The sequence below is a fragment of the Biomphalaria glabrata genome, chromosome 4 (assembly GCF_947242115.1).
Source record: "Biomphalaria glabrata chromosome 4, xgBioGlab47.1, whole genome shotgun sequence".
NCBI classification, from domain to species: domain Eukaryota; kingdom Metazoa; phylum Mollusca; class Gastropoda; family Planorbidae; genus Biomphalaria; species Biomphalaria glabrata.
Genome location: NC_074714.1, coordinates 9653292 through 9665826, shown reverse-complemented (window position 1 = coordinate 9665826; position 12535 = coordinate 9653292). Strand labels below are relative to the sequence as shown.

Sequence of the window (12535 nt, the reverse complement as noted above, 5' to 3'; positions counted from 1 at the left end):
CCATTTACCTGTGCTAGAGAATACCTTTTTTTTACTTTCAATTTACCCATCTTGTGTCAAATACTTTTCCTTCATTAGTCTTACATTTAACAAAATATAAACCTCTTTTTTTATTGTGTATGTAGTTTGATCTCTGTTGTAACAATAGCGATACTTTCAGTGATACATTATGTTCATGAACAGATCATTTGAAAATACACATCTCTCACAATAATTTCTGGTTGAAACTTATGGAAAGAGTCATGCTGGGCCTTAAAAGTTTCTGTTCTGATGTCTGCAGTGTTGTTGAATCCCTCCAAGTTCTGGCTTTTATTCTGAAGCAAGGTCAGGCATTTTATTATTTAAAAACTTAAAACCCTAGATAAAAATGATTTGCCTGAAGTGTCATTCTCTTTTTATAAATAGTTGAAATGATTTCATCTTGAACATTTAGTCACTGTTAATCTTAAGATCATAATTTAACTAAATTTTATTTCCTGAGTAGCTAAACATAATTTAACTAAATTTTATTTCCTGAGTAGCTAAACATGTCGGATGTGTGGGGGAGAAGCTAAGTACGCTTCAACTTGACTCAGCTATCTTTCAAGGGAGCACGAGGTTCGACACCCAATCTAAGCAGAATTGTGTTTACTCTGCACTTAAAGGCAGCATGGAAAACCTTCTACCAGATACCCTCCTCCCCTCCACTGGTCCACAAATGAGATTGGACCATAGCGCTCTAAGCATGCTATAAGCATGTAATTTACGCCTTATAAAAGCTATAAAACAAAAAAAAAGGGAAGAAAAAAAACAAAAAAAAACTTCAAAATGTTGATTAATATGTCACATTGGCATTGCACTAATTGAAATATTTATATATATATAATGTTGTAATGTACTAGAAAATTGCAATCAATTATTTAACTAATTAATCAGCAGATTGAATTATCATTTTAAAAAGTTGGTTATTTAAAAAATTTTGCTACATCAATTTCTTTGAATATTTTTAAATAATTTAAATTATTTTAAATTCACAAAGGAAAGTTATACATTTCATTCAAATAAGCAAACAATGAATTGTATTTTCCACTGGTGGAAGTAAAAACTTCACCAAAATTCTGCGATTAAATAGATGAAGTAATTTCAAAATATGTCAAATAGTAATTGTCTATGTAGAATATTACCTGATACAAATAATATTCAGTGTCCTATAAATAAATGTCAACTTTTGATTATATTGCTTGGTAAACGATAATTAATTTCAGCTCAAATTTGAGCAAATTTAGATATCTTTTCTTATCTACAGATGCTGATCTTAGAGATGTACTTGCAGAGAAATATAGAGTACAGTATATTGAGCTTTTCAAAGTGTATGAGCAGAGCAGTCAATTTATTAAGAATTATTTGAGAACACTTCGGATACTTTCAAAGAACAGTTAAGTATTGCTTCACTTATCAAGTCTCTAGTCTTCACTTAAGCTTTATAGCTAACATTTTAAGATTCATTGAGTAAAATGGATTTCTTATAAAGCTACTTATCGTTTTATAGCTTTAAGAAAAATTATTTATTTTTATCTTCAGCTACAGCGAGAAGTCTTGTCAGTTTGTCAGCAATGAATCAAGTCTTGTCAATCATAGCAAAGTACAAGTCAGAGAATGATGTGATTGAAGAAAGTTTTCTTCTTGTAGAAGTACTATGCTATCATGGTAAGCATTCCAAACTCTTTTGTTGCTGCAATGGCCGTGCTGAAAGTTCTGCGACCCATTAGTCATATCTGTTTTTTTATTCCAGTGTTAAGATTCAATTTTCAAATATTTATTGCAATTTTGAAATCAAAGAAGATTTTTGTAGTGTTAATATTTTTAAAAAAAATATGTTTACCTTTCAACATTTCTATTCACATTTAATGAAGATTTTAAAATTCATGCTCTGTCAGAGTGATCAATGCAATTTCTTTAGAATGTGATAAATTAGGTTACATTACATTTTGAAACAAAGTAATTTCTAGTTCAAAAAGGATAATCTACGTTTATAAATAAGTTTCTGTTTTCTGTCTGTTTTGACCTAAAAAAAAACAATAAAGCACTAAATTTTTATTTTTTTGTAATTAAATAGACAAGCTAAATAGAATTTTTCTATTATCTGTTTTTCTAATTTATTTTTTTTAATTCCTTTTTTTTTTTCAGTGGTATTTTTTTGTATTAATCTAGTTCAGTGAAATAAATAAATAGGGAGTTTTTTGTCTCTTCATGTTATGTATTTGGATTTTATCTAAATATTGAATTTAAATTACTTTTCATTTCTATATTTAAATAATTATTTTGTAGAAAAATCCTTTGCAGATTTTTTTTTTTTTGTAATTTCAGATCATGCCAGAGAATTTCTGGTGGACAAAGGTTACATAATGAGCATATTGTTTCCTGAGCTCAGGTCAAGTAGAGATAATGTACAGATACAGATTTCTGGACTTTGCATTTTTCTTATTACAGGTATATTGTTGTTGTTTTTTTTTAATTTCATTTGTATCACTATTTACTCATCTGATGGCTTAATTCTGCTGATAACAGCCAACTTTAGAACTTGTCTTTTTTTCTAAGCTAAAGTGGCTGATTGATAAAGCACTTGGCTTCTAGACCAAGGGGTCTCTAATTCAAATTTGAACTTGATTTTGAACTTAGAGATTTTTAGGATTCCCCCTGTCCCATTAATGTTTGTTTCATAGTTGGTTTCTTTGTGTATATGAATCAGATGTTTTATTTTGATTGTTGTTATGAATCTTGTTTGTGTAAAATGTCATCCCTTAGTTTCATATATGTTCTCTTGTGAAGAAGGTGTATCGGCTGATGTTCCTTTCTGTGCCACAGTGTTTATTGTTTCCCTGTTGTAACTGGTACTCAACTGGTATTCAGTGTTACAGGGTGCCAGTGTTAGGTTTTTCAGGCATCAGGCCATGAGTAATCCATGTGGTTGCTGTATGAGTCTGGCCTTGGCTAGTGCAGAGCCATGTCTACCCCAATGTAGTTGTTTTGTGTTCCTGGGCTGTGAGTCAGTGTTATGGTGTGAGAGGTGTATTATCTTTTCCAATGTAACACTACACATTCCATAGCTTGACATTGTACACTGCAGTTTGTCCTACTACTACCTAGACATTGATGTCCTTTATTTGTTCTATTAAATGTTTGTTGGTACAATGAGCGTTAATCCTTTATTTAACATTTACATTTTCTTACTTAAAAGTTACTTTAATGTGTGGTCATTAACTTAGTCTTTCAAGTGGGGAACCCGGTTAAAATACATCATCCCCTAGTAAAAAAAACATAAAACCCACCTTGACACCGTTGAGCCGATCCAATTCTGTACTTGACATACATTATGGGAGTAAAGGTAGTTGGTCATTGTGTTGACCACATGACACCCTTGTTAAACTGTTGGCCATAGAAACAGATGAGCTTTATATCATATACCCTTATAGACTGCAAAATGTGAAGGGCACCCTAAAGGGCTGATGTTTAAATATCTTGTTATGGTTTTAGACTTTACTTATCATTTTCTTACATTGCAGCTGATCTGATGTTTTTGACTGGGTCATTGTCAGAGCTAGCATCTCGCTGGCTGGAGCTGATCTATCATGCAATGTCTAAACACATGGAGAAATTAGAAATACATGTCAGTATAAGTACCATACTCTTTTTATCTGTTGTTATTTTTTCAAAGATTTTTAAAATTTAGTATGAAAACCATATATTCATTTTAAAAATTATAATTATTATAGGCACAAGACATTGATTTTAGCAGCTGAAAATATTTCTGATATTTTGACATCTTTTTTTTTATTTGGAAAAAAAAAAAATTAAAAAAAAAAATATTTTTTTTCTAAACTGTTAAACTATTCCCATATTTTTATCTGCATAAAATTTAGAATTAATGTATTTTTTGTTTCTGTTTATAATGTATAGCTGTATGGATGTAAAGCATTATCAAAGCTGCTAGAGTGTCGTCCAGAAGTTTACATGTGGATAGGGGAAAGTCCTGACCTGAAGCAGTGAGTTCATGTCATAGTATATTTGTATTTGATTCTGTTCTATTTATGGTGATATTCAATAGTTCATTAAATAGGTTTTATTATTAATTTTGAATTGTGATAATTTTTCAGAATTTTAACTTTATATTATAAGTAGTTTTTATTCTCAATTTTAAATTTGTAAATATTTTTTTTTTTTCAAGTTTTTTAAAGTGTTTTATGTTGGTTTCTTGCATTAGTGATTAGGTGAAATTCTACACTCATCTTTAACTTTTGAACTTGAAGACAGTACTTTATATAGCCAGATTTTTTCATTTCAACAAATAAACTCTTTTTTTTTAATGGCAAATTTATTTTTGAAATACAGAGAATAGTTTTTATTTTATTTTGTTAACAAAAAACTTAATTAAATAAACCTGAAAACTTGTGGCAAAATGTCTTTAGTTTAATTATCTTTTCAAATATTAAAAACAGAGTGGGTAAAATTACTTTTACTAAAACAGATTGTAAAATTTAGTTAATTTATTTGTTTAGATATTTAGCCAAAGAAAAAAAAAAAGTTGACATTTAAAAAAGATTACTTTTTATGTTTCTCAATCTGAAATCTAAAATTGTTAGCACATTTTTGTACACAGTAACTATTCAGAATAAGTTCGTTATGAAATTGTTGAAAGGATTTTGTTTTTAAATTATGAATTTGTGTTGTTTGTTTGTACAACTTAACATGTTCTGAAGTGTATTGATTAGGTTTCCTGTCCACACCTTGTGTCTTGGAGCTATTTTAATGTTTGGCAATAACTCTGATGTCTATGTTGCTGCATGCAAGTCTATTTATTACCTTACAGCTGACAATGGTAGGGGGCTATAGATCAGAATAAATCTTCGTTCCAATCATTAACTCAAGTACTCATGATCTAGTTTAGTTTTATTTTTTACTTTTTTTCTTTGTTTCTCTTATTTGTAAACTCTGTTTCCTAACTTTCTTAAGATATAATTATCTAGAGCTACAATGTTTTTGACAAGCAATAATGAAACTAATTTAGGATAATTAAAACTAGCTCTTTAAAGCTAATAGCATGTTATACTACAGGAAGTCATCTGTTATCTTTTTACTGCATAAATGGAGATACAAACAACTTCTATTGCATTGAAAAAAATTATTCAACATACCAACATTACCAATGAATAATGCATGTTTGTTTCTTAAGATTATAACTGCATTTACTTTGAATCTTAATTTTTTTTTTTTTTTTTTGAAGTTAAAAAAAAAACTTTCAAGTTATATATTCTAACTATTTAATTAATTATTGTTTTAATATTTGGTGCTTTTGAGAAAAGTTTTAGTTGGTTTTAACTGAGGCTTAGAAATAAAACACTGTAAATAAAACATTTTGATGTTATGTTTAAAAAAAACTATCTTATTGTCTTATCTTTAAAAAAAAACAATAACTAATAACTCTAATAGATGCCTTGTGTCAAAGTCTCATGGCTAAAAACTCTCACATTGCTGTGTTAGAAGGTTTAGTAACGCACATCACATGCCCAAAGGCTATCATAGCTGGTTGTAAAGCTGTAAGGGGACTGGCAATATTTCAGTAAGTTTTTTTTAGCTTGACAAATGTTTTAATGTTAACATTTCATTTAAAAAAAAAACAACCTTTACAATGTATTTCTCATGTTTCCAATCTATTCTTTCTTTACAATGTAATTCTAAAGTTTCCAATCTATTCTTTCTTTACAAATTAATTCTCTTAAGTTTCCAATTTATTCTTTCTTTACAAATTAATTCTCTTAAGTTTCCAATTTATTCTTTCTTTACAATGTAATTCTCAAGCTTCCAATCTATTCTTTGTTTACAATGTAATTCTCAAGTTTTCAATCTATTCTTTGTTTACAATGTAATTTTTAAGTTTCCAATCTATTCTTTCTTCACAAATTTTAAGTTTCCGATCTATTCTTTCTTTACAGTGTAATTCTCAAGTTTAAATCTATTCTTTCTTTACAATGTTAAAGTTTTCAATCTATTCTCAGGAGTGATCACAAGCTTAAAATTGCTCAATATGAATGCGACATATTTCCTATCTTGTTGGAAATTATTAAAAAGTTTCATTCTAAAGTGGAAGTACAATCAGAGGTTATTAGTACCATTGCATGTTTTGCAGATATAGGTCAGTTCAAATAAGCAAAAAGAAAATTACACATAAAGATGTAATCTATATATTTTACTCCCCTCCAAAAGCTTTGAACATAGATCTTGAAATATTTGTTTTCTTTTCAGATATAATCCGCCATCAGTGTTTTGTTGTCAAAGTACATTTGTATATATTAGAAGCCATGGACAATTTTCCTGGAGATGAATATTTACAAGAAGCAGCAATAGAAGCTATGGCTGTCTTGGGTGGAGCAAGTATGGACAATGTCATTCAATATTTTCTTTTTTTATTTTATCTTTTTATGTCACCAAATAAATCTGCAGATTAAGGGGAAGCAAACTAATATTTACTTTGTAATAGTTGACTGAACAAAATATTCACAACATTCAAGTTGAGATAAACATTGTAAGCTATTTTTGCTAGTTATAGTAGAAGGGTGGAACTCTTGGTGGATTTCTAGGTGGAACTCTTGGTGAATGGTTAGGTGGAACTTTTGGTGAATAACTATGTGTAACTCTTGGTGGATAGCTAGGTGGAACTCTTGGTGGATGGTTAGATGGAACTCTTGGTGGATGGTTCGGTGGAACTCTTGGTGGATGGCTAGGTGGAACTCTTGGTGGATGGCTAGGTGGAACTCTTGGTGGATGGCTAGGTGGAACTCTTGGTGGATGGCTAGGTGGAACTCTTGGTGGATGGCTAGGTGTTCCAGGTTTTACTTATTCTTTCCATTATCTACAACTTTTTGAGCCCCAAAGAAGACTCCTAGTCAAAGACAGGCGCAGACATTTAAAAAGAAAACATAAGTAGACATTCCCCACATCATGGAAACTCCTTTGTTTGCATTAGATGTGGCAAAATATGCAAGTCACAACTGGGTTTGCATGCTCATGTGAAATACTGCACTCATTCTTAGTCTTAGGAATTAGACAATTCTATCTTATCTATTGTTGGTTTTATTATGCCTTGCATTTAAATTTTTCAGCCAATGGACCTGAAATTCTAAATTCACATCGGGCAATAGAGAAAATTATAAAAAGTCTGAAGAGGTTTCTCCATAATGGAGGTAAGTTAGCATGGTTATTTTATTTATAGTAAATATTTATTAGTAAAAGACAAGAAAATTTTAAATATTTAATAATTAATATAATATTTAATAGTTAAAGTTCATCCAGAAAAAAGTTTGGACATCCTATCTCCCCTTCTTCAAAATATGGAATAGTTACATGCATTTATATAAGCTTACCCTAAACCATTCTTTTCGGTACATAATACTTATGAAAATTGTACAACGCTTTTAAAAATTAATAATACAGTTCTATGTTTCATCAAAGTAATTTGCAAAAATTTGTCATTTTAAAATCTTTTTTTTTAGATCTAAAATACCTTTTTAAATGTTTATCACATATTGCTTCTTATTAGAGTCGTTGCCCTAATGAAAAACAAAATAGATTGAATAAAGATCAAGTGTGCAGGGAGGAAACACTATACCAACTGCCTAGTATTGTGCAATAGATCTTAATGACACAGTGATGCAAGTTTAACAAAAATGTTTTCTGTTTTAAATTTTTAAATAGGGTTAAAATCTACATTTGCATTGCTGTTTTAAAATAAGAATCTTGTTTAGATTTTATTAGCTTTGCGTGTTATGGGCCTTTAAATGATGAAGATGTTTGTGATGTTTTGTGTCACAGTCATAAGCATTTTTTAAAAATTGAGTCTCTACAGCTACTCTAAGCTTCAATATCAATATCATAAGCCAAAATGTTACTGAGCACTCTACAATGGCTTTTCATGATCCTTTATGTAATCATTTCTAATCAACACACTTCTCCAGATATACAGAAAAAAGGATTGTGGGCTCTTCAAATACTCGCTGACTGGCAGCTGGTTGAATCAACAGCAATGTGCAAAGAACTAGCACTTATCATTCGATGCACTATGAAGAATTATCCGAACTCTTTAGTTATTTTGAAAGAGGTAAGCACTTCTTTACTTAGACTAAGGTCCTACAGCGCCTTTCGGCGCATTGGGCGGCAAGCTGCCTCCACAAAGATCTGTCATTTGCAATGTCCTAGGCCTCCTCCCACCTGGTGTCCACTGTTCTGAGGTCCTCCATGAAGGTGTGGCGCCAAGTTATATGAGGACGTCCCTGTTTGTGCTTTCCTCAAATTGGCCTCCATGTCATCGCAACTCTTGGTATGCGTAGTTCAGTTTGCCCTGCAAACCTCATGCGACGCTCTGTGACAACCTCACTAGTTTGGCTTAGGATTTCCTTGTTTGAGACCCGATCTGTGTAACTGACTCCCAAAATCCATCTCAGCCATTTTTGTAGATTCATTCATTAGACACATAATGACTTTTTAAAAATTGTAACTTTAATTAGAAAAGGAGATCGATTGATACATTGACTAGTATTTATAGAACATTATGCATGTAATAGAAGAAACTATCTATCTAGGACATTTGAATTTTCATTAATAGTTTCTGCTACTGTGTAATTATCTGTGTTTGTTATATAGGCCATTGTCGCCATGCAAATATTATCAGAAAAGGGAGCTGAAAAAGATCAGTACAGCAATATGGCCTCCATCTTGGTGGAAATGGAGTGTCATGAGCTTTTGTTTCAGATTCTTGAGAAGTGTGATGACAATCAAGGTAGTGTGTGCAACCATTTTATTTTAGTTCCAACTTTGTTATTACTTGATAAACATCCCAGTTTTCACCCAATCTATTCTTTGCTGTTCTTTGTAATGATTAATTTTAAATAATACAATAAAATATTGAGGTTAACTTTCAAATGATATATGATGTATGTCTTAGGTCTCCATGACTTAGCCAGTGAGTGTTTGTATGTGATTGGCATTGAGCAAGATTTGAAATCTCGGATGTTACTTACTGCTTGTTCTAAAGGTTTTCTGGCTGTAAGGAATTCAGTAGTTGTTGTTCTGCAAAACAAATTCATTTTTGTTTCGGATATTAGTATTTGGATTTTTACACCTAGTTTTGTGGTGAAATTGATTAACATCTTCAATAAATTGAATTATAGCTTAAATATTTTTACAAACATAGTGACTCTCTTTGCACTATGCATAAAGGTTATAGTTTTGTTTCATATTTTCTCTATGTATAAAGGTTCTAGTTTTGTTTCCTATTTTCTCTATGTATAAAGGTTATAATTTTGTTTCATATTTTCTCTACACTTGTTTCCCAGGGGGCAGAATGTTTGATAGAAATTGGAGCAGATGTCAATATTGGACATGGAGCAGAAACACCTTTGTATTATGCTGTGAAAAACAATAATAACAACATGGTGGAGCTTTTATTACGTCATGTAAGTGAACTCAAGAGAGATAACCTCTTCTTGCATTAAGATCATACATTCAAACCTCATCATCTTAAAGCTTATTGAGCATTTGTTACTATCCACCCCAGTGGCACTACAGCCCAATGAGGGCTCTGGCCTGCCTCATCCCATCTCTCTTCAGATTTCTCCTGGGCCTTTCATCTCCACGGCCAAACTCCAAGCTGTTGTAGATCTGTCTCCACACCATCAATAAATCATATCTTTGGCCTGCCTTTTGGATTTTGCTGGTATACAATTTTCCATCCTCTGTTCTCTGACATTCTTTCAAGGTGACCTGGCTATAGGAGGGTCTTCATACAATTAATATATCTCATGTTTCCAATGTGTCCTATACCCAGTTTCCTCTTGTATAGCACCATAAATTTTCTTAAGTTTCCATTTGCAAGTTAATTTTAGATTTTCAGTTGTCTTTGTCAATGTTCGGGAGGCGCAGTGGCTGAGCGGTAAAGGCCTTGGCTTCTGAACCGGGGACGGGGTTCGAATCCTGATGAAGACTGGGATCTTTGGGCGCCTCTGAGTCCACCCAACTCTAATGGGTACCTGACACTAGTTGGGGAAAAGTAAATGCGGTAGGTCATTGTGCTGGCCACATGACACCCTCGTTAACCGTAGGCCACAGAAACAGATGCATGGATGCAAGCAACAGAACCCAGTTTTGCCTGCAAGGGGGGGTCGGCAATCCCAAAAAACCTGCAAGCATGATGCCTCTTATACTTCTCGACATAAATAAAACATTTACCGCTATATATATATATATATATATATAAATATATATGTCTTTAAATACAAACTATACATTCTAAGCTTTTACTTAAATTACTATAATCTACATGTATGTTTAAACATTTCATTTTTTTTTTATATATAATATGCACATAGATAGGCCTACCTACTACTACTATATTAGTATAAATCAAACTTTGTAGCACCTATGTTAAAAGTTAACTCTATTTCAAATAAAAGATCTAATAGATCTAAATATTTATTGGCTGACAGAGTAGTCAGTAGATCTTACCAAATATAGAACTAGTTAACTGGATCTTCTAACTAATAGTAGCTTAGAGTACTTAGTCTTAGACTGATTTTTATACTAGATATCTAGATCTAGTCAAGATGTTATTTTAATTCTATGATAATAGTAACAAAGTAGATCCATCAATTTACATCTATCTATATCTAGGTCTAATTAATAAAGAAACTAGTAAGTATTAAGTTAATTAAGTATTACAGATCTAGACATACAATATTCTCTGAGTCTAAGTCTAGACTTTAACTTGTCTAGGAATAGAGTGTCACTAGAGCTACTATTTAACTAGATATTAGATTTTCTCTAGATTTAGGTATAGACTAGACCTAAATCCAAATTATATACTCTAGATTTAGTTTCAGATCTTGAAGTTAGATCTATATACACTAATCTAGTAATGCTAGATCATAGAAGTGAGCCCTGCCCCTACTAGCCCTAGCTAGAATCATCTACTAGATTACTAGATCTAGATCTAAATCTAGAGTCTTGCCTTTTTTAAATAAGTTTTTTTTTATTATTAGATCTAGAATCTAGATTTAATTAGATCTAGACTTTACTAGTAGAATATTATATCTGATAATAGATTATAAAATAATACTAATAGATACGATCTACTTTTGATCTATGCTGCTTCTGCCCAGGGACTAGACCTAGTGGTCAGGCTACATCTAGTGGTAGATTGTAACTGTAAGATTCTAGATAATTATTCCAATTATCTAGATCTAGCCTGACTAGGTCTAGTCCCTGCGCCTGGATATAATTAAATCTAGATTCTAGGACTAGATCTAATAATAAAAAACTTATTTTAAAAAAGGCAAGACTAGAATTGACTAGATCTATATTATTATATAAGTTTTATAACTATCATTATTAATACGGCGATGATCCGGTACGGTAATTTCGCATTTTCGGGTAAATATGTTCAACTTCTAAGATCATTTTAAAATGTAGAAATAGATCTAGAATCTAGATCTCTAGACTAGATCTAGCCTTTAGGTCTGGTTTCAATTTTTATGCCGGCAGATCAAACTTATTAGAATTAGATCTAGATAAATAGATCTACTTGCTAGATCTAACTTAGGCGTCTCAGGCCGGGGCCATAAGGATTTGTTTCTAACTTTTGTTTACGTTTTTGATACAAAGCGAAAGTTCGGAAATAGCGCATGCGCTGTAACTTAAGAATTGTAACTTCCTGTCTTTCTTTGAATTCGACTTATTAAGTTTTAGTTTGAAAGTACAAAACGTGAATGTGAAAAAAAAAAAAAAAAAAAAAGTCCGATACTGAATCGGCAATCAGTCGGACTGGCGTTTGCCGGCAAGCTTTTTTTTAAACTTCGATTTTGCCGGCATGCCGGCTATAGCCGGCGATCTTGCATCCATGAACAGATGACCTTACATCATCTGCCCCATAGACCACGCAAGGTCTGAAAGGGGAAACTTCACTTTTTTGTCAGTGTTCAGGTTTCACTTGCATATTACTGGTCTTATTATCCTTTTGTATATCATTTTTCTATGTTTGAGCATTTGTTACTATGGTGAGATAAAGACTGTCTGTACATATCTAAATATGGTTATTTAAAACATCAGATATTTTGAACAGCTAGAGTTGGGAAGTTCAATGTAAATGAGGTTTGTCTGTAGACTATTTGCATTTCTTAGCTTTAGAATTGGTATGAGATTTTAAATCAGTTTTCAGTTGATAAGTTTATACTGTATTGTGTTCTAGGGAGTGAGAGATGTAAGGACAGCTCTGAAGCTGAGTCTTGACTGTGGCTATCACTCTATTACAGGCATGTTGTTAGCTTACATTGGCAGAGACAAAGAGAGTAAGTGTCTACCACCAACTAAATCTATCAAACCAATTGATATATATATATATATATATATTGACACACACACCCTTTTATTCCTTAAAATAATAAATTATCATTACCTTCTTATACTATTTGAAATACTAGATATATCTTAGTTGGAAAAAGTGTACATACTG

General features: G+C 31.6%; 1 protein-coding gene across 7 annotated transcripts in view; it reads left to right on the top strand.

Annotated features, from left to right (window-relative positions):
- The window catches only part of LOC106061426 (leucine-rich repeat serine/threonine-protein kinase 2-like), a 54941-nt gene that overhangs the window by 13226 nt on the left and 29180 nt on the right, over positions 1 to 12535 (top strand). For 6 of the 7 annotated variants that reach the window (XM_056026546.1, XM_056026545.1, XM_056026548.1 and 3 more), the window contains exons 6-21: positions 184 to 324; positions 1286 to 1414; positions 1561 to 1686; positions 2347 to 2469; positions 3543 to 3646; positions 3937 to 4022; positions 4749 to 4855; positions 5467 to 5596; positions 6033 to 6169; positions 6280 to 6408; positions 7137 to 7217; positions 7989 to 8131; positions 8674 to 8809; positions 8975 to 9075; positions 9366 to 9485; positions 12272 to 12371. In XM_056026546.1, the coding sequence (XP_055882521.1) occupies positions 184 to 324; positions 1286 to 1414; positions 1561 to 1686; positions 2347 to 2469; positions 3543 to 3646; positions 3937 to 4022; positions 4749 to 4855; positions 5467 to 5596; positions 6033 to 6169; positions 6280 to 6408; positions 7137 to 7217; positions 7989 to 8131; positions 8674 to 8809; positions 8975 to 9075; positions 9366 to 9485; positions 12272 to 12371 (1893 nt within the window). Of the gene's footprint in view, positions 1 to 183; positions 325 to 1285; positions 1415 to 1560; positions 1687 to 2346; positions 2470 to 3542; positions 3647 to 3936; positions 4023 to 4748; positions 4856 to 5466; positions 5597 to 6032; positions 6170 to 6279; positions 6409 to 7136; positions 7218 to 7988; positions 8132 to 8673; positions 8810 to 8974; positions 9076 to 9365; positions 9486 to 12271; positions 12372 to 12535 lie in introns of those variants that run through there. The other variant, XM_013219571.2, reaches the window with a different exon arrangement.